The sequence below is a fragment of the Nerophis ophidion genome, linkage group LG07 (genome assembly GCF_033978795.1).
Source record: "Nerophis ophidion isolate RoL-2023_Sa linkage group LG07, RoL_Noph_v1.0, whole genome shotgun sequence".
Taxonomy (NCBI): domain Eukaryota; kingdom Metazoa; phylum Chordata; class Actinopteri; order Syngnathiformes; family Syngnathidae; genus Nerophis; species Nerophis ophidion.
The window spans coordinates 79,322,793-79,345,211 of record NC_084617.1 but is presented as its reverse complement, the minus strand read 5'-3'; the positions used below and the strand labels follow the sequence as shown (position 1 = coordinate 79,345,211).

The window sequence follows — 22,419 nt, the reverse complement described above, 5'->3', positions numbered from 1 at the left end:
ACCTGTGTGTGCAGGGGGAAGGGACATGGTGGCTGACAGCCGTCTTAAAGAAGTGAGGTGCCTCTACCTGTGGTGTGTAGGAAGGACATGGTGGCTGACAGCGTCTTAAAGAAGTGAGGTGCCTCTACCTGTGTGTTGCAGGAAGGACATGGTGGCTGACAGCCGTCTTAAAGAAGTGAGGTGCCTCTACCTGTGTGTTGTAGGAAGGACATGGTGGCTGACAGCCGTCTTAAAGAAGTGAGGTGCCTCTACCTGTGTGTTGCAGGAAGGACATGGTGGCTGACAGCCGTCTTAAAGAAGTGAGGTGCCTCTACCTGTGTGTTGTAGGAAGGACATGGTGGCTGACAGCCGTCTTAAAGAAGTGAGGTGCCTCTACTGTGTGTTGCAGGAAGGACATGGTGGCTGACAGCCGTCTTAAAGAAGTGAGGTGCCTCTACCTGTGTGTTGAGGGAAGGACATGGTGGCTGACAGCCGTCTTAAAGAAGTGAGGTGCCTCTACCTGTGTGTTGTAGGAAGGACATGGTGGCTGACAGCCGTCTTAAAGAAGTGAGGTGCCTCTACCTGTGTGTTGTAGGAAGGACATGGCGGCTGACAGCCGTCTTAAAGAAGTGAGGTGCCTCTACCTGTGTGTTGTAAGGAAGGACATGGCGGCTGACAGCCGTCTTAAAGAAGTGAGGTGCCTCTACCTGTGTGTTGTAGAAGGACATGGCGGCTGACAGCCGTCTTAAAGAAGTGAGGTGCCTCTACCTGTGTGTTGTAAGAAGGACATGGCGGCTGACAGCCGTCTTAAAGAAGTGAGGTGCCTCTACCTGTGTGTTGTAGGAAGGACATGGTGGCTGACAGCCGTCTTAAAGAAGTGAGGTGCCTCTACCTGTGTGTTGTAGGAAGGACATGGCGGCTGACAGCCGTCTTAAAGAAGTGAGGTGCCTCTACCTGTGTGTTGTAAGAAGGACATGGCGGCTGACAGCCGTCTTAAAGAAGTGAGGTGCCTCTACCTGTGTGTTGTAGGAAGGACATGGTGGCTGACAGCCGTCTTAAAGAAGTGAGGTGCCTCTACCTGTGTGTTGTAGGAAGGACATGGCGGCTGACAGCCGTCTTAAAGAAGTGAGGTGCCTCTACCTGTGTGTTGTAGAGAAGGACATGGCGGCTGACAGCCGTCTTAAAGAAGTGAGGTGCCTCTACCTGTGTGTTGTAGGAAGGACATGGTGGCTGACAGCTGTCTTAAAGAAGTGAGGTGCCTCTACCTGTGTGTTGTAGGAAGGACATGGCGGCTGACAGCCGTCTTAAAGAAGTGAGGTGCCTCTACCTGTGTGTTGTAGGAAGGACATGGTGGCTGACAGCCGTCTTAAAGAAGTGAGGTGCCTCTACCTGTGTGTTGTAGGAAGGACATGGTGGCTGACAGCTGTCTTAAAGAAGTGAGGTGCCTCTACTGTGTGTTGTAGGAAGGACATGGTGGCTGACAGCCGTCTTAAAGAAGTGAGGTGCCTCTACCTGTGTGTTGCAGGAAGGACATGGTGGCTGACAGCCGTCTTAAAGAAGTGAGGTGCCTCTACCTGTGTGTTGAGGGAAGGACATGGTGGCTGACAGCCGTCTTAAAGAAGTGAGGTGCCTCTACCTGTGTGTTGTAGGAAGGACATGGTGGCTGACAGCTGTCTTAAAGAAGTGAGGTGCCTCTACCTGTGTGTTGTAGGAAGGACATGGTGGCTGACAGCCGTCTTAAAGAAGTGAGGTGCCTCTACCTGTGTGTTGTAGGAAGGACATGGCGGCTGACAGCCGTCTTAAAGAAGTGAGGTGCCTCTACCTGTGTGTTGTAGGAAGGACATGGTGGCTGACAGCCGTCTTAAAGAAGTGAGGTGCCTCTACCTGTGTGTTGTAAGGAAGGACATGGCGGCTGACAGCTGTCTTAAAGAAGTGAGGTGCCTCTACCTGTGTGTTGTAGGAAGGACATGGTGGCTGACAGCCGTCTTAAAGAAGTGAGGTGCCTCTACCTGTGTGTTGCAGGAAGGACATGGTGGCTGACAGCCGTCTTAAAGAAGTGAGGTGCCTCTACCTGTGTGTTGTAGGAAGGACATGGTGGCTGACAGCCGTCTTAAAGAAGTGAGGTGCCTCTACCTGTGTGTTGCAGGAAGGACATGGTGGCTGACAGCCGTCTTAAAGAAGTGAGGTGCCTCTACCTGTGTGTTGTAGGAAGGACATGGTGGCTGACAGCCGTCTTAAAGAAGTGAGATGCCTCTACCTGTGTGTTGCTAGGAAGGACATGGTGGCTGACAGCCGTCTTAAAGAAGTGAGGTGCCTCTACCTGTGTGTTGTAGGAAGGACATGGTGGCTGACAGCCGTCTTAAAGAAGTGAGGTGCCTCTACCTGTGTGTTGTAGGAAGGACATGGTGGCTGACAGCCGTCTTAAAGAAGTGAGGTGCCTCTACCTGTGTGTTGTAGGAAGGACATGGCGGCTGACAGCCGTCTTAAAGAAGTGAGGTGCCTCTACCTGTGTGTTGTAGGAAGGACATGGTGGCTGACAGCCGTCTTAAAGAAGTGAGGTGCCTCTACCTGTGTGTTGTAGGAAGGACATGGCGGCTGACAGCTGTCTTAAAGAAGTGAGGTGCCTCTACCTGTGTGTTGTAGGAAGGACATGGTGGCTGACAGCCGTCTTAAAGAAGTGAGGTGCCTCTACCTGTGTGTTGTAGGAAGGACATGGTGGCTGACAGCTGTCTTAAAGAAGTGAGGTGCCTCTACCTGTGTGTTGTAGGAAGGACATGGTGGCTGACAGCCGTCTTAAAGAAGTGAGGTGCCTCTACCTGTGTGTTGTAGGAAGGACATGGTGGCTGACAGCCGTCTTAAAGAAGTGAGGTGCCTCTACCTGTGTGTTGTAGGAAGGACATGGCGGCTGACAGCCGTCTTAAAGAAGTGAGGTGCCTCTACCTGTGTGTTGTAGGAAGGACATGGTGGCTGACAGCCGTCTTAAAGAAGTGAGGTGCCTCTACCTGTGTGTTGCAGGAAGGACATGGTGGCTGACAGCCGTCTTAAAGAAGTGAGGTGCCTCTACCTGTGTGTTGCAGGAAGGACATGGCGGCTGACAGCCGTCTTAAAGAAGTGAGGTGCCTCTACCTGTGTGTTGTAGGAAGGACATGGCGGCTGACAGCCGTCTTAAAGAAGTGAGGTGCCTCTACCTGTGTGTTGTAAGAAGGACATGGCGGCTGACAGCCGTCTTAAAGAAGTGAGGTGCCTCTACCTGTGTGTTGCAGGAAGGACATGGTGGCTGACAGCCGTCTTAAAGAAGTGAGGTGCCTCTACCTGTGTGTTGTAGGAAGGACATGGTGGCTGACAGCCGTCTTAAAGAAGTGAGGTGCCTCTACCTGTGTGTTGTCAGGAAGGACATGGCGGCTGACAGCCGTCTTAAAGAAGTGAGGTGCCTCTACCTGTGTGTTGTAGGAAGGACATGGTGGCTGACAGCCGTCTTAAAGAAGTGAGGTGCCTCTACCTGTGTGTTGTAGGAAGGACATGGTGGCTGACAGCCGTCTTAAAGAAGTGAGGTGCCTCTACCTGTGTGTTGTAGGAAGGACATGGCGGCTGACAGCCGTCTTAAAGAAGTGAGGTGCCTCTACCTGTGTGTTGTAGGAAGGACATGGTGGCTGACAGCCGTCTTAAAGAAGTGAGGTGCCTCTACCTGTGTGTTGTAGGAAGGACATGGCGGCTGACAGCCGTCTTAAAGAAGTGAGGTGCCTCTACCTGTGTGTTGTAGGAAGGACATGGTGGCTGACAGCCGTCTTAAAGAAGTGAGGTGCCTCTACCTGTGTGTTGTAGGAAGGACATGGTGGCTGACAGCCGTCTTAAAGAAGTGAGGTGCCTCTACCTGTGTGTTGTAGGAAGGACATGGTGGCTGACAGCCGTCTTAAAGAAGTGAGGTGCCTCTACCTGTGTGTTGTAGGAAGGACATGGTGGCTGACAGCCGTCTTAAAGAAGTGAGGTGCCTCTACCTGTGTGTTGTAGGAAGGACATGGTGGCTGACAGCCGTCTTAAAGAAGTGAGGTGCCTCTACCTGTGTGTTGTAGGAAGGACATGGTGGCTGACAGCCGTCTTAAAGAAGTGAGGTGCCTCTACCTGTGTGTTGTAGGAAGGACATGGTGGCTGACAGCCGTCTTAAAGAAGTGAGGTGCCTCTACCTGTGTGTTGTAGGAAGGACATGGTGGCTGACAGCCGTCTTAAAGAAGTGAGGTGCCTCTACCTGTGTGTTGTAGGAAGGACATGGCGGCTGACAGCCGTCTTAAAGAAGTGAGGTGCCTCTACCTGTGTGTTGTAGGAAGGACATGGTGGCTGACAGCCGTCTTAAAGAAGTGAGGTGCCTCTACCTGTGTGTTGTAAGAAGGACATGGCGGCTGACAGCCCTCTTAAAGAAGTGAGGTGCCTCTACCTGTGTGTTGTAGGAAGGACATGGCGGCTGACAGCCGTCTTAAAGAAGTGAGGTGCCTCTACCTGTGTGTTGCAGGAAGGACATGGCGGCTGACAGCCGTCTTAAAGAAGTGAGGTGCCTCTACCTGTGTGTTGTAGGAAGGACATGGTGGCTGACAGCCGTCTTAAAGAAGTGAGGTGCCTCTACCTGTGTGTTGTAAGAAGGACATGGCGGCTGACAGCCCTCTTAAAGAAGTGAGGTGCCTCTACCTGTGTGTTGCAGGAAGGACATGGTGGCTGACAGCCGTCTTAAAGAAGTGAGGTGCCTCTACCTGTGTGTTGCAGGAAGGACATGGCGGCTGACAGCCGTCTTAAAGAAGTGAGGTGCCTCTACCTGTGTGTTGTAGGAAGGACATGGTGGCTGACAGCCGTCTTAAAGAAGTGAGGTGCCTCTACCTGTGTGTTGTAGGAAGGACATGGTGGCTGACAGCCGTCTTAAAGAAGTGAGGTGCCTCTACCTGTGTGTTGTAGGAAGGACATGGTGGCTGACAGCCCTCTTAAAGAAGTGAGGTGCCTCTACCTGTGTGTTGCAGGAAGGACATGGTGGCTGACAGCCGTCTTAAAGAAGTGAGGTGCCTCTACCTGTGTGTTGTAGGAAGGACATGGTGGCTGACAGCCGTCTTAAAGAAGTGAGGTGCCTCTACCTGTGTGTTGTAGGAAGGACATGGTGGCTGACAGCTGTCTTAAAGAAGTGAGGTGCCTCTACCTGTGTGTTGTAGGAAGGACATGGTGGCTGACAGCCGTCTTAAAGAAGTGAGGTGCCTCTACCTGTGTGTTGCAGGAAGGACATGGTGGCTGACAGCCGTCTTAAAGAAGTGAGGTGCCTCTACCTGTGTGTTGTAGGAAGGACATGGCGGCTGACAGCCGTCTTAAAGAAGTGAGGTGCCTCTACCTGTGTGTTGTAGGAAGGACATGGCGGCTGACAGCCGTCTTAAAGAAGTGAGGTGCCTCTACCTGTGTGTTGTAGGAAGGACATGGCGGCTGACAGCCGTCTTAAAGAAGTGAGGTGCCTCTACCTGTGTGTTGTAGGAAGGACATGGCGGCTGACAGCCGTCTTAAAGAAGTGAGGTGCCTCTACCTGTGTGTTGTAGGAAGGACATGGTGGCTGACAGCTGTCTTAAAGAAGTGAGGTGCCTCTACCTGTGTGTTGTAGGAAGGACATGGTGGCTGACAGCTGTCTTAAAGAAGTGAGGTGCCTCTACCTGTGTGTTGTAGGAAGGACATGGTGGCTGACAGCCGTCTTAAAGAAGTGAGATGCCTCTACCTGTGTGTTGCAGGAAGGACATGGTGGCTGACAGCCGTCTTAAAGAAGTGAGGTGCCTCTACCTGTGTGTTGAGGGAAGGACATGGTGGCTGACAGCCGTCTTAAAGAAGTGAGGTGCCTCTACCTGTGTGTTGTAGGAAGGACATGGCGGCTGACAGCCGTCTTAAAGAAGTGAGGTGCCTCTACCTGTGTGTTGTAGGAAGGACATGGTGGCTGACAGCTGTCTTAAAGAAGTGAGGTGCCTCTACCTGTGTGTTGTAGGAAGGACATGGTGGCTGACAGCCGTCTTAAAGAAGTGAGGTGCCTCTACCTGTGTGTTGTAGGAAGGACATGGTGGCTGACAGCCGTCTTAAAGAAGTGAGGTGCCTCTACCTGTGTGTTGTAGGAAGGACATGGTGGCTGACAGCCGTCTTAAAGAAGTGAGGTGCCTCTACCTGTGTGTTGTAGGAAGGACATGGTGGCTGACAGCCGTCTTAAAGAAGTGAGGTGCCTCTACCTGTGTGTTGTGGGAAGGACATGGTGGCTGACAGCCGTCTTAAAGAAGTGAGGTGCCTCTACCTGTGTGTTGTAGGAAGGACATGGTGGCTGACAGCCGTCTTAAAGAAGTGAGGTGCCTCTACCTGTGTGTTGTAGGAAGGACATGGTGGCTGACAGCTGTCTTAAAGAAGTGAGGTGCCTCTACCTGTGTGTTGTAGGAAGGACATGGTGGCTGACAGCCGTCTTAAAGAAGTGAGATGCCTCTACCTGTGTGTTGCAGGAAGGACATGGTGGCTGACAGCCGTCTTAAAGAAGTGAGGTGCCTCTACCTGTGTGTTGAGGGAAGGACATGGTGGCTGACAGCCGTCTTAAAGAAGTGAGGTGCCTCTACCTGTGTGTTGTAGGAAGGACATGGCGGCTGACAGCCGTCTTAAAGAAGTGAGGTGCCTCTACCTGTGTGTTGTAGGAAGGACATGGCGGCTGACAGCCGTCTTAAAGAAGTGAGGTGCCTCTACCTGTGTGTTGTAGGAAGGACATGGTGGCTGACAGCCGTCTTAAAGAAGTGAGGTGCCTCTACCTGTGTGTTGTAGGAAGGACATGGTGGCTGACAGCTGTCTTAAAGAAGTGAGGTGCCTCTACCTGTGTGTTGTAGGAAGGACATGGTGGCTGACAGCCGTCTTAAAGAAGTGAGATGCCTCTACCTGTGTGTTGCAGGAAGGACATGGTGGCTGACAGCCGTCTTAAAGAAGTGAGGTGCCTCTACCTGTGTGTTGAGGGAAGGACATGGTGGCTGACAGCCGTCTTAAAGAAGTGAGGTGCCTCTACCTGTGTGTTGTAGGAAGGACATGGTGGCTGACAGCCGTCTTAAAGAAGTGAGGTGCCTCTACCTGTGTGTTGTAGGAAGGACATGGTGGCTGACAGCCGTCTTAAAGAAGTGAGATGCCTCTACCTGTGTGTTGCAGGAAGGACATGGTGGCTGACAGCCGTCTTAAAGAAGTGAGGTGCCTCTACCTGTGTGTTGAGGGAAGGACATGGTGGCTGACAGCCGTCTTAAAGAAGTGAGGTGCCTCTACCTGTGTGTTGTAGGAAGGACATGGCGGCTGACAGCCGTCTTAAAGAAGTGAGGTGCCTCTACCTGTGTGTTGTAGGAAGGACATGGCGGCTGACAGCCGTCTTAAAGAAGTGAGGTGCCTCTACCTGTGTGTTGTAGGAAGGACATGGTGGCTGACAGCCGTCTTAAAGAAGTGAGGTGCCTCTACCTGTGTGTTGTAGGAAGGACATGGTGGCTGACAGCTGTCTTAAAGAAGTGAGGTGCCTCTACCTGTGTGTTGTAGGAAGGACATGGTGGCTGACAGCCGTCTTAAAGAAGTGAGATGCCTCTACCTGTGTGTTGCAGGAAGGACATGGTGGCTGACAGCCGTCTTAAAGAAGTGAGGTGCCTCTACCTGTGTGTTGAGGGAAGGACATGGTGGCTGACAGCCGTCTTAAAGAAGTGAGGTGCCTCTACCTGTGTGTTGTAGGAAGGACATGGTGGCTGACAGCCGTCTTAAAGAAGTGAGGTGCCTCTACCTGTGTGTTGTAGGAAGGACATGGCGGCTGACAGCCGTCTTAAAGAAGTGAGGTGCCTCTACCTGTGTGTTGTAGGAAGGACATGGTGGCTGACAGCCGTCTTAAAGAAGTGAGGTGCCTCTACCTGTGTGTTGTAGGAAGGACATGGTGGCTGACAGCCGTCTTAAAGAAGTGAGGTGCCTCTACCTGTGTGTTGTAGGAAGGACATGGTGGCTGACAGCCGTCTTAAAGAAGTGAGGTGCCTCTACCTGTGTGTTGCAGGAAGGACATGGTGGCTGACAGCCGTCTTAAAGAAGTGAGGTGCCTCTACCTGTGTGTTGCAGGAAGGACATGGTGGCTGACAGCCGTCTTAAAGAAGTGAGGTGCCTCTACCTGTGTGTTGAGGGAAGGACATGGTGGCTGACAGCCGTCTTAAAGAAGTGAGATGCCTCTACCTGTGTGTTGCAGGAAGGACATGGTGGCTGACAGCCGTCTTAAAGAAGTGAGGTGCCTCTACCTGTGTGTTGAGGGAAGGACATGGTGGCTGACAGCCGTCTTAAAGAAGTGAGGTGCCTCTACCTGTGTGTTGTAGGAAGGACATGGTGGCTGACAGCCGTCTTAAAGAAGTGAGGTGCCTCTACCTGTGTGTTGTAGGAAGGACATGGCGGCTGACAGCCGTCTTAAAGAAGTGAGGTGCCTCTACCTGTGTGTTGTAAGAAGGACATGGCGGCTGACAGCTGTCTTAAAGAAGTGAGGTGCCTCTACCTGTGTGTTGTAGGAAGGACATGGTGGCTGACAGCCGTCTTAAAGAAGTGAGGTGCCTCTACCTGTGTGTTGTAGGAAGGACATGGCGGCTGACAGCCGTCTTAAAGAAGTGAGGTGCCTCTACCTGTGTGTTGTAAGAAGGACATGGCGGCTGACAGCTGTCTTAAAGAAGTGAGGTGCCTCTACCTGTGTGTTGTAGGAAGGACATGGTGGCTGACAGCCGTCTTAAAGAAGTGAGGTGCCTCTACCTGTGTGTTGTAGGAAGGACATGGCGGCTGACAGCCGTCTTAAAGAAGTGAGGTGCCTCTACCTGTGTGTTGTAAGAAGGACATGGTGGCTGACAGCTGTCTTAAAGAAGTGAGGTGCCTCTACTTGTGTGTTGTAGGAAGGACATGGTGGCTGACAGCCGTCTTAAAGAAGTGAGATGCCTCTACCTGTGTGTTGCAGGAAGGACATGGTGGCTGACAGCCGTCTTAAAGAAGTGAGGTGCCTCTACCTGTGTGTTGAGGGAAGGACATGGTGGCTGACAGCCGTCTTAAAGAAGTGAGGTGCCTCTACCTGTGTGTTGAGGGAAGGACATGGTGGCTGACAGCCGTCTTAAAGAAGTGAGGTGCCTCTACCTGTGTGTTGTAGGAAGGACATGGTGGCTGACAGCCGTCTTAAAGAAGTGAGGTGCCTCTACCTGTGTGTTGTAGGAAGGACATGGCGGCTGACAGCCGTCTTAAAGAAGTGAGGTGCCTCTACCTGTGTGTTGTAGGAAGGACATGGTGGCTGACAGCCGTCTTAAAGAAGTGAGGTGCCTCTACCTGTGTGTTGTAGGAAGGACATGGCGGCTGACAGCTGTCTTAAAGAAGTGAGGTGCCTCTACCTGTGTGTTGTAGGAAGGACATGGTGGCTGACAGCTGTCTTAAAGAAGTGAGGTGCCTCTACCTGTGTGTTGTAGGAAGGACATGGTGGCTGACAGCCGTCTTAAAGAAGTGAGGTGCCTCTACCTGTGTGTTGTAGGAAGGACATGGTGGCTGACAGCCGTCTTAAAGAAGTGAGGTGCCTCTACCTGTGTGTTGTAGGAAGGACATGGCGGCTGACAGCCGTCTTAAAGAAGTGAGGTGCCTCTACCTGTGTGTTGTAGGAAGGACATGGTGGCTGACAGCTGTCTTAAAGAAGTGAGGTGCCTCTACCTGTGTGTTGTAGGAAGGACATGGTGGCTGACAGCCGTCTTAAAGAAGTGAGGTGCCTCTACCTGTGTGTTGTAGGAAGGACATGGTGGCTGACAGCCGTCTTAAAGAAGTGAGGTGCCTCTACCTGTGTGTTGTAGGAAGGACATGGTGGCTGACAGCCGTCTTAAAGAAGTGAGGTGCCTCTACCTGTGTGTTGTAGGAAGGACATGGTGGCCGACAGCCGTCTTAAAGAAGTGAGATGCCTCTACCTGTGTGTTGCAGGAAGGACATGGTGGCTGACAGCCGTCTTAAAGAAGTGAGGTGCCTCTACCTGTGTGTTGAGGGAAGGACATGGTGGCTGACAGCCGTCTTAAAGAAGTGAGGTGCCTCTACCTGTGTGTTGTAGGAAGGACATGGTGGCTGACAGCCGTCTTAAAGAAGTGAGGTGCCTCTACCTGTGTGTTGTAGGAAGGACATGGCGGCTGACAGCCGTCTTAAAGAAGTGAGGTGCCTCTACCTGTGTGTTGTAGGAAGGACATGGTGGCTGACAGCCGTCTTAAAGAAGTGAGGTGCCTCTACCTGTGTGTTGTAGGAAGGACATGGTGGCTGACAGCTGTCTTAAAGAAGTGAGGTGCCTCTACCTGTGTGTTGTAGGAAGGACATGGTGGCTGACAGCCGTCTTAAAGAAGTGAGGTGCCTCTACCTGTGTGTTGTAGGAAGGACATGGTGGCTGACAGCCGTCTTAAAGAAGTGAGGTGCCTCTACCTGTGTGTTGTAGGAAGGACATGGTGGCTGACAGCTGTCTTAAAGAAGTGAGGTGCCTCTACCTGTGTGTTGTAGGAAGGACATGGTGGCTGACAGCCGTCTTAAAGAAGTGAGGTGCCTCTACCTGTGTGTTGTAGGAAGGACATGGTGGCTGACAGCCGTCTTAAAGAAGTGAGGTGCCTCTACCTGTGTGTTGTAGGAAGGACATGGCGGCTGACAGCCGTCTTAAAGAAGTGAGGTGCCTCTACCTGTGTGTTGTAGGAAGGACATGGTGGCTGACAGCCGTCTTAAAGAAGTGAGGTGCCTCTACCTGTGTGTTGTAGGAAGGACATGGTGGCTGACAGCCGTCTTAAAGAAGTGAGGTGCCTCTACCTGTGTGTTGAGGGAAGGACATGGTGGCTGACAGCCGTCTTAAAGAAGTGAGGTGCCTCTACCTGTGTGTTGTAGGAAGGACATGGCGGCTGACAGCCGTCTTAAAGAAGTGAGGTGCCTCTACCTGTGTGTTGTAGGAAGGACATGGTGGCTGACAACCCTCTTAAAGAAGTGAGGTGCCTCTACCTGTGTGTTGTAGGAAGGACATGGTGGCTGACAGCCGTCTTAAAGAAGTGAGGTGCCTCTACCTGTGTGTTGTAGGAAGGACATGGCGGCTGACAGCCGTCTTAAAGAAGTGAGGTGCCTCTACCTGTGTGTTGTAGGAAGGACATGGCGGCTGACAGCCGTCTTAAAGAAGTGAGGTGCCTCTACCTGTGTGTTGTAGGAAGGACATGGTGGCTGACAGCCGTCTTAAAGAAGTGAGGTGCCTCTACCTGTGTGTTGTAGGAAGGACATGGCGGCTGACAGCCGTCTTAAAGAAGTGAGGTGCCTCTACCTGTGTGTTGTAGGAAGGACATGGTGGCTGACAGCCGTCTTAAAGAAGTGAGGTGCCTCTACCTGTGTGTTGTAGGAAGGACATGGCGGCTGACAGCCGTCTTAAAGAAGTGAGGTGCCTCTACCTGTGTGCTGTAGGAAGGACATGGTGGCTGACAGCCGTCTTAAAGAAGTGAGGTGCCTCTACCTGTGTGTTGTAGGAAGGACATGGTGGCTGACAGCCGTCTTAAAGAAGTGAGGTGCCTCTACCTGTGTGTTGTAGGAAGGACATGGCCGCTGCTGCCGCTGCTGCCGCTACTGCTGACGCAGGATGGCAAACTGCTCTCCTGTGCACAGACTGATCGTGGAAGCCCGACGTTTGAGGTCTTGACAACTTGCTCAGGGGCTCAAACACCACTTTGGCTTGGCCGTCTTGGGTGGACAGTGGTTGGCACGTGGCGTGGCTGATCAAGACCGGCGTTGGTAGGGAGGCAGGGAAGAAGAGGTCTCTGCTGTATTTGGGCGTGCTGGGGGCGTCACCTGCAGTCTGCAGGAGACACAAGAAGGAGGGTCATCACTCAGACCTTTGTGGCACATGGACACCACTACACTTTGCTAGACTGCAGAGAAATGATCATTTCTAAAGACCTCTCTGGCCAAGGGCCCCAACAAACATTGATTTGGAATGCTTTTGCAAACGCAGAGTTGTGTTTCTGCGCCCTAGATTCTGAAATGACCACGGCTCTGAATCCTCACTGACACATCTGTGGACGTCTTTTGGAGGAGCACTTGCAAAATACAAGAGCTGCACAAACAACCTGTGACAACAGCGGCCCTGCTCCCACAGGCGCTGTCATGGCAACAGCGGAGCACTGTTTGCAGAAATGAATACCTTCTCCATTTCTACGTATAAAATGGATGACAAGTTGGAGGATTTTCCAGCCATTTAAAAAGCCAGAAGACAAAGTTGAAGGATCTTGACAATATGTGTTGTTTAGTACAAATGAACAAGAAAACCATCAGGCTCCCAAGGCTCCCATGTCCTGTGCACTGCTGCCATGTCAAGTTGAAGCACGCCCGGAGAATTGTCCTGCAGAAATCAGGCAAACTGAAAACCAAGTGGCGCAGCCTCCCAAGAACAACACAGCAGTCAGGAGCCTCACGCATGCACAAGCCTTGATGATTCAGCTCCTACTGAATCATCGGCACGATAAATACCAATGTGCCAGCTCAACGGCTGATAGAAAAGCTGTACCTAACAAAATTGCAGCACGCCACAGTTCCCACATGCAGCCTGTTTCAGGACTGATTCATCAACTGACTGATTCAGTGAAGTATTCCAATAATATTATTGTGGTTGATTCTCACACTAAACTGACATGACTAACACATGTTTTGATCAAATAAAACAGACAATTAGTAGGATTAAACTAAAATACAAAATCTATTATTCCCACTTAACTTTGTCAAAAATGGGCTTATGAAAAAAGGAAGAAAATATACAATTTTAGTGAGGATCTAATAAAAGAACAAATACAATAAATGATCATTACAGATTGAATCATCAAATGAAACAATCCCACCCACTTAATGCCATCCCCTGTCTGTCTGGCATCCTTATTGATCCAGGAAATAGCCTGCTAACTAACTAACAGTTGGTAAAATATACAACAAAAACACTACAGCATTTCTTTCAATTTATCCATGGTTAAAACTGTCTAAGTGAGGTTGAAGCTATGTGGTCTTTAAAATACAATCCAATTTAAACAACATAAATGTGTCCAAAGTGCTGCACAACAATATTCAAATATTAATCCTTAGCTCCACCAATGACTGAATAAAAAATAAAACCAATATAAAAACAATATAAAATAATTATGATTAAAAACGATTTTAAAGGGTAAAACCAATTAAAACAATAAATACAAATCAAAATTTTAGAAAACACAGAGCACACAGAGGACCACACAACTCAGGTAGTGTTAAAAGCCAAAGAATAAAAGTGGCTCTTAAAACGAGACTTAAGAGTCCACTGTGGGAGCAGTTCTAACATGGAGGGGCAGAGTGTTCCGGAGCTTAGGGCCGACCACAGAGAAGGCCCGGTCTCCCCTGGTTTTAAACCTGGTCTTGGGCACCTCGAGCTGGAGCTGGCTCTCGGACCTCAGAACGCAGGCAGGGTTGTAAGTCTGGATGAGGTCCGAGATATAAAGGGTGCCAGTCCATGTAAAGATTTAAAAGCAAACAGCAATGCTTTAAAATCAATTCTAAAATGAACAGGGAGCCAATGCAGACTCTCAAGAATTGGGATTATATGTTGGCGTTTCCTGGCCCCTGTTAAAGGTCCTGCTGCCGCGTCCTGGACTAACTGCAACCAGGAGAGAGATGTTTGGTTAATGCCAGCATAAAGTGCATTGCAGTAGTCCAGGCCACTTGAAATAAAAGTATGCACCACTTCTTCAGAAAGGTTAAAAGATAAAAACGGTTTTACCTTTGCTAAAAGGCGAAGATGATAAAAACAAGATTTTAAAAGGCCATTGACTTGATTGTCAAGTTTAAAATGGCTGTCTATAGTGAGGTCAAGGCTGGTGACCTTGGGACGCACATCATTGTGCAATAGTCCCAAGTCAGTGAGGGCCCCACCAAAAACTCAAATTTCAGTTTTTTCCTCATTCATTAGTCAAAAATTCTGGGCTAACCAAGCCTTGACGTGGCATAGACAGTTGAGAAGGGGTGTCAGGGGGCCCTGGCCTTTAAAATAATGCTAACACAGCATAGCTAATGGTGGATGGTGACTTTTTCACTCTACCATGTGATAAAGTTAAGCGCTTTAAACAAAGTATCCAAAAGTGTATTGTTTTTTATATACTTGGTATATGTTTGTGCATTTATTGTCATGTCATCTCAATGTGAGCATTCTGAGTTGCTGCCTTCCTAAAGATGCACAAAAATATATTAGATCAAATAAATGAAAAAATTAATAACGTTAAAGTGTTTTTTTCATGGTTGGCTTCGTGTTCCTGTTTAGTCTGAACTTGTTTCTTTGGACTCCTGTCTGCTTTAGACACAAATAAGCAAAAGGCCGCTCTGAGAGGAGCTTTTTGGTTTTCTGTGTGCATTCGTTCAATACAGAAAAAGCTGTCAGAAAGCTGTGTCCTCCACAAATTGCATTTTGAAAATGGTCATTGTAGTAAAGTATCTGGACCACAGTTCCCCTTTGGAAGGCCCCTGAACTAGTTAATGTTGTGTATGAGAAGTAATGGAACCTTAAGCAACTTCACTCCTTGTCAGCAACCAGCAGAGGGTGCAAGTAACTACACTACTTTGATGCCTGCAGTGTACACACTGGAAGGTAATCGGGAGCAGGAGCTTTGTTGATATGGACACAAATCACATACATCACACCACAGGAGCTGTAAATGCTGTTTTGGTGGAGGAAATAAAAGTCAGCTGTGCGTGTTTTCATGCTCAGTGTCACACAGGCGCATGGCGCTCTGTACTTGTGTGGGCTCAGACCTGAAAAAAGCACGAACAAATGTTTGGTGTTGAAGCCGAGAGCACCAAGGAGTCTCCTCAGATTTGCTACTGCAGGACGTGAGCAGGCGGCACAAAGATGCCACATAGCCAGCCAGCTGTTAGACTAGACTGCAGAACAAGCTGGTCAGCAGAAGCACACACACCACTCTTTAATAAAGATGGAGCTATTCAGCATAAAGGATAAGCCAATGAAGAGTGAAACAGTTTGAAATATCCCAAAATATTGACAGAAAAATACAGCAAAAAAGCAGATTTTGTATTTAACATCTGGTCAGATTGTTTGCAAGTGACATGTGAAGCACTGCTCTGCTGCCATCAATGACATCATGGGAACTAGTGAGTGATGCTCAAGTGCCAAAAGGGAAGTTCACTAGGTTATATTTAGCTCTGGCATCAACTTGAATAAATCTGGGAATTACCAAATTATTCATCAGTTTGGCAGATTTCACCCCATCATACACAATCATTTTCCACAAACACATGTTTATTCTACAACCTACTATTTTGGCAGAAGAATTAAGAAAATATGCTAAAATAGCCTCTTTGCTGAATATTTTCCCTTTTATTAATCCAGAATCAGTTCATTGTAGAGTCACTGATGAGAGGGCCTGGCTCATACAGTGGGGCAAAAAAGTATTTAGTCAGCCAGCAATTGTGCAAGTTCTCCCACTTCAAACGATGACAGAGGTCTGTCATTTTCATCAGAGGTACACTTCAACTGGGAGAGACATAATGTGGAAAAGAGTTTATACCAAAAAGTTCTATTTTGGTTTCATCTGACCACATGACATTCTCCCAATCCTCTGCTGTATCATCCATGTATCCATTTTTGGTATAAACTCAACTGGTGGTGTTTGGAGGAAGAAGAATACTGAGTTGCATCCCAAGAACACCACACCTACTGTGAAGCATGGGGGTGGAAACATCATGCTTTGGGGCTTTTTTTCTGCTAAGGGGACAGGAGGATTGATCCGTGTTAAGGAAAGATTGAATGGGGCCATGTATCCTGAGATTTGGAGCCAAAACCTCCTTCCATCAGTGAGAGCTTTGAATGGTTGACCAAATACTTATTTTTCACCATAATTTACAAATAAATTCTTTAAAATTCCTACAATGTGAATTCCTGGATTTTTTTTCCCCATTCTGTCTCTCACAGTTGAAGTGTACCTATGATGAAAATGACAGACCTCTGTCATCATTTGAAGTGGGAGAACTTGCACAATCGCTGGCTGACTAAATACTTTTTGCCCCACTGTAATTCATGTCCAGGCCCAATCCACTCATCTGAAAAAAAAACTGTTTTGGAGCATGTTGAAAACAAGTCTTGAATATCAACACAACACTACTTGTTATAAGGGGAAGCAACAATTATAGATTTTGACAGTACTGAGTAATAATTACGCTTTCACAATTATCAAGGTTATCATTCATTGATCATTTCAAGCCTTAAAATGTATAAAATACAGACACTCCCTGGAGATTTTGAGATGTTGTCTATTACTTTCAGAAATACCAATAATCAAATGACAGTGCAAAGTAATACATACAAAAAAGTATTATCAATAATAAATACAGTAATTAATTTATAATTATATTAATATAAGACTAAGGTTAATTTTGTAATACCCCAGGAGAAAATGTTGCTAATGTAATAAACTCAAGTGTTATTGTCATCAATTGTCATCCGTCAATGTCATGCTGCGTTAATAATAACTGGAATGCACAGAATTAGATCCCATTGTATAGTGCTGTTATTCTACAAGTTTGTGGTGTTATGTTAGTGCTTTACACTTGTTATATTCCCTTAAAATGTGTAGAGTGCATTCAACACAGACAGGAAGCAGCAATCTTAAATGAAGCCCTTGTTGCTGTTTGTTTACACTGAAAAGACTCAATGCTAAGTTCTATTCTTTAAACAAAATCATATAAGCATCATAACAGTAATCATTTCTGAAAGAATTGGACGTCTGCTTGCTGTCTCTGCCTGATCATTATTTTAGTAAATAAAACCCAGGAAGACAAAAATATTTGTCTTTGTGGCGGTCATCCCCTCCAGATCCAAGCACAGGATTTACAGAGAGTAGGGGTGAGCAGAGCCCACAAAAGGAGCCTCCTGATTGGCTGCTGCAACATACAGTGAAGCCAGTGCACGGTGCCAACTTGTGTTCAGTAAAGCATGGCTGCCAAACAACCAGCAGGAAAGATCCCGATATGCTGAAGGGGAAGATATCCCCGGAGAATTGTAGCAAGCTGCACGGCAAAAGTAGTCTGCTACATTAAAGCCACATTTAACTGCATTTTTATCGATGTATAATATCAAGATGAATGTAAGTGAAAGTTTACAAATTGACCCAATAAGGGTCTGTTATGGAACTATTAACTCTGTCATTGAGCTGGGACACCTCACAACGACCTCTAGGGGTCCCCACACCCCACTGTGTCTATGTATTTACTTTGCCTTTTCTTTGGCCCACCTCTATAATGTTATTCATTATCTCTGCCGACAGTAAAAAAAAACAGCATCCCTCTATATCTTGACAAAGAAAACCATTTGGCATGTGTGTTGTTTGGGAAGAGTTGGTGATGGTTATGTGCAGTAAAACATTTCATGAGCGCAACTCACACTAATTTCATTTGCGATCCTTACATTTAATTACATCACAACTATTTACAAAGCGCGTATCCATATGAGTTGGGAAATGGTGTTAGATGTAAATATAAACAGAATACAATGATTTGCAAATCCTTTTCAAGCCATATTCAGTTGAATGCACTACAAAGACAACATATTTGATGTTCAAACTCATAAACTTTATTATTTGCAAATAATAATTAACTTAGAATTTCATGGCTGCAACACATGCCGAAATAGTTGGGAAAGGGCATGTTCACCACTGTGTTACATCACCTTTTCTTTTAACAACACTCAATAAAGGTTTGGGAACTGAGGAAACTAATTGTTGAAGCTTTGAAAGTGGAATTCTTTCCCATTCTTGTTTTATGTAGAGCTTCAGTTCTTCAACAGTCCGGGGTCTCCGCTGTCCTATTTTACGCTTCATAATGCGCCACACATTTTCCATGGGAGACAGGTCTGGACTGCAGGCGGGCCGGGAAAGTACCCACACTCTTTTTTTATGAAGCCTCGTGCTGAATGTGGCTTGGTATTGTCTTGCTGAAATAAGCAGGGGCGTTCAAGAAAAAGACGGCGCTTAGATGGCAGCATATGTTGTTCCAAAAGCTGTATGTACCATTCAGCATTAATGGTGCCTTCACACATGTGTAAGTTACCCATGCCTTGGGCACTAATGCACCCCCATACCATCACACATGCTGGCTTTTCAACTTTGCGTCGATATTAGTCTGAATGGTTCGCTTCCCATTTGGTTTGGATGACATGATGTCGAATATTTCCAAAATAAACTTGAAATGTGGACTCGTCAGACCACAGAACACTTTTCCACTTTGCATCAGTCCATCTTAGATGATCTCGGGCCCAGAGAAGCCGGTGGCATTTCTGGATGTTGTTGATAAATGGCTTTTGCTTTGCATAGTAGAGCTTTAAAGGCCTACTGAAAGCCACTACTACCGACCACGCAGTCTGATAGTTTATATATCAATGATGAAATATTAACATTGCAACACATGCCAATACAGCCGCTTTAGTTTACTAAATTACAATTTTAAAATCCCGCGGACTTTCTTGTTGAAAACGTCACGGAATGATGACGCGTATGATGACACGTGCGCGTGACGTCCCGGTTTGTAGCGGACATATTAGCCCAGCACCACTCACGGCTAAAAGTCGTCTCTTTTCATCACATAATTACACAGTATTCTAGACATCTGTGTTGCTGAATCTTTTGCAATTTGTTCAATTAATAATGGAGACGTCAAAGAAGAATGCTGTTGGTGGAAAGTGGTGGATTGCAGCTGCCTTTAGCACCGAGACACAGCCGGTGTTTGTTTGTTGTGAAGCTTTAACACAGAGCGGTCAAGCGAACATGTTTCTCTACGTCAAACAGCGAGTTTTTGGATGGGAAAATTGTGATATTAAGTCGGGTCTTACCGCTCTTACTTCAGTGGATTATGGGACTTCCTCCTGCAGCTCAAAAAGGCAGCTGTGATCTTGGCTCCTCCATTGGCTTCTATGAGAGACACTGGCGTTCACCGCAGCCATCCGACTTTCAGGTATGACTTTACAATCTCACTAAAACACTATTAAAACAATAAGCAGATAAGGGATCTTCCAGAATTATCCTAGTAAATGTGTCTAATTACATCTGAAACGGTCCCACTGCCGCTGCCTGGAGCCGCCTCTTTTTTTTTTTGTGCTTCACTCTAACTTTCCTTATCCACAAATCTTTCATCCTCGCTCAAATTAATGGGAAAATTGTCGCTTTCTCGGTCTGAATGGCTCTTGCTGCTTGAAGCTATAATTGTAAACAACGTAAGGATGTGAAGAGTCCTACAACCCGTGACGTCACACGCTCATCGTCTGCTACTTCCGGTACAGGCAAGGCTTTTTTATTAGCGACCAAAAGTTGCGAACTTTATCGTCGATGTTCTCTACTAAATCCTTTCAGCAAAAATATGGCAATATCGCGAAATGATGAAGTATGACACATAGAATGGACCTGCTATCCCCGTTTGAATAAGAACATCTCATTTCAGTAGGCTTTTAACTTGCACTCACAGATGTAGCGGCATACTGTATTTAGTGACAGTGGTTTTCTGAAGTGTTCCTGAGCCCATGTGGTGATATCCTTTAGAGATTGATGTCGGTTTTTCATACAGTGCCGTCTGAGGGATGGAAGGTCACGGTCATTCAATGTTGGTTTCCGGCCATGCCGCTTACGTGGAGTCATTTCTCCAGATTCTCTGAACATTTTGATGATATTATGGAGCGTAGATGTTGAAATCCCTAAATTTCTTGCAATGTCACTTTGAGAAAGGTTGTTCTTAAACTGTTTGACTATTTGCTCACACAGTTTTGGACAAAGGGGTGTACCTCGCCCCATCCTTTCTTGTGAAAGACTGAGCATTTCATGGAAGCTGTTTTTATAGCCAATCATGGCACCCACCTGTTCCCAATTAGCCTGCACACCTGTGGGATGTTCCAAATAAGTGTTTGATGAGCATTCCTCAACTTTTTCAGTATTTATTGCCAGCTTTCCCAACTTCTTTGTCACGTGTTGCTGGCATCAAATTCTAAAGTTAAAGATTATTTGCACAAAAAAAAATGTTCATCAGTTTGAACATCAAATATGTTGTCTTTGTAGCATATTCAACTGAATATGGCTTGAATAGGATTTGCAAATCATTGTATTCTGTTTATATTTACATCTAACACCATTTCCCAACTCATATGGAAACAGGGTTTGTATAATGATCAATTGAGGCTTGCAAAGACATATTCTTATGTCAGGCACTGTCACATGACTCTGTTTGGACAATACAATGTCAGCAGTAATGACGTTTGATTCCATTTCACCAGTCAAACAAGCACAAAGTACAGCTATAGGAAGCGGAAATAGGTCAGTACTTTTAAAATATTTGATAAAGTAGAGACCCAAAATACTTAATGTTCCCAAAGAAGAAACTTTAGTGACGTGACGTACGTGGCACCGGCTGCTTGAGAGAACTGCTGAACAGAAACCACCTAAAACAGTTGACTATGTATGTCTCTGATGATAGAATAGAATAGATTAGAATAGAATGGACTTTATTGTCATTATATTTGCATATAACGAGATTAAAGACTCCAACTTAAGGTGCGGTAGTGGTAACAAATATGGGGTGCTTATATATGATCCTAATAACCACAAGTATTCCAAAGGGAAAAAGCGGTAGAAAAATGTATTTTTGGATTGATTATTTAAACACATTAAAACATTTCCAACCACAACCTAAAGCAGCAGAAAAGTGTCCTTATCTGTTGAGTTACTAGCATTAGCATTGTCGTCTTCTACTGTATTTACATCTAACATAGCTAACAAGTAGAAATGAGCACCATCATCCCCCAGTACAGAGAGGCACACCTGGTATGGTCAGTCACCTAAGAGATAAGAGCATGGAAACTTAAACTTCATGTGGAGCTGGGAAAGTAGAAGACACCGACTTATTTGCCAATTCAGACAAATTTACTACATAGAAATGTACTGACTGTTTATGTCAGTAGAAATGTTCACCTTTCAGCTCACAGGCATTCTACTTCCAACTAGAGGAAGCATGTTGACGTAAATTGGAAATTAATTTCACGCACGCACGCACGCACGCACGCACGCACGCACGCACGCACGCACGCACACACACACACACACACACACACACACACACACACACACACGCACACACGCAAGCATGCACACACAAAAAACAATTGTCGTCCAAGAACCATTGAAAAATAACTACTAAATAAATCAGAATTTACTTACGACTTACCTAATACTTGAGTAGTTTTTACACAGAATACCTTTTTCCTGTTACTTAAGTAATTCATTTGATGATTTTACTTGAGTCATATTTTTCCAACAGAGCGGTACTCTTCTTTGACTACAAGTTTTGGGTACTCTACCCACCTCAGCATATTGGGCGCCTTAGATCCTTTCGCCACAAGTTTCTTTTGGCAGGTTTTGCAAATGAGTGAGCCATCATCCTCAATGACTCCCTGGTCATTTTGTAAGTACTGGAAATGCTCCCACTGCCATCTCCAGCTTTTTTGTGTGTGTGGGAAGAGTTCACTGTTATGTCCGGCTGCCGTTATGAAGCTAATGTAGCATACTGACGTGCGTATAAGCGCATGCACGGCTGGTGTAACTTTGTATTCGTGCCATGTGCCGAAAATAACATATTGTCCGTTTATACGGGAGTAAGGAGGACTGAAACACAAGGTGTAGTGTGATTTAAATCATGGTTAATGGTAAAACCGCTTCATCGTTGCATCCCTACTTATATTGTTATAAATATACCAAGGATGCAGGAAAAATGGTTAAATCATCAAAGATTTAAGCCACTTGAGATTGTTTTTGTCAGCCCTGCACTGATTGAAAGTGATTCTGCACACAGCTCCATAATAGGCATGGTGATTGCTTCCAGATAAATCAGAGCTCCGAAAAATATTACACAATGTCCCCTTATGATAGTTGTATGTTGTTGTTTCAAGTCGTTATGAGGTAACACACTGGCCTTTAAAAGCAGAAATCTTGGAAGCTGAACACCAGGGGTGTGGCGTGAAGTAAGACCGAAGTGACCGTGTGACTGGGCAATGAAAGTGGGCACCACAGGGGTGCCAAGAAGCCGTGAAATAAGAAAGATGAGTTGTCTGTACCTGTCTTTGGGTAGAAGTAGCCAGCTGAATCTGGCAAAACTTCACAGCTTGGTCCAGAGCCACATCCTCATCAACCTAAAGTAAGAGAACAGTCAGAATAGCCACATTAGAACAGTTTGCATCTTTAGTCATCTTTCTTTTTACCTGCTTATGCAAAATGTATTATTTTACAATGTATGCATGCATATTGCATGTCAATGTCCATGGCCTGATTATGTGCTTTGATTATGAAGTTGTGAGCCAGACGTGATTGGAGCACCAGTGCAGCAAGGCTCTGTGTGCTGGGACTG

The 22,419-nt window shown here is 46.6% G+C and overlaps 1 protein-coding gene across 1 annotated transcript in view; it reads right to left on the bottom strand.

Annotated features, from left to right (window-relative positions):
• Window positions 1–11,542: 11,542 nt before the first annotated feature.
• LOC133556923 (calcineurin-binding protein cabin-1-like) overlaps window positions 11,543–22,419 on the bottom strand; it is a gene marked incomplete at its 3' end in the record, with an annotated part of 67,729 nt that continues 56,852 nt past the window's right edge. The window contains exons 35-36 of the mRNA XM_061907276.1: window positions 22,130–22,204; window positions 11,543–11,815 (exon numbers count right to left, since the gene is read on the bottom strand). Of these exons, the coding sequence (XP_061763260.1) occupies window positions 11,543–11,815; window positions 22,130–22,204 (348 nt within the window). The remainder of the gene's footprint in view (window positions 11,816–22,129; window positions 22,205–22,419) is intronic.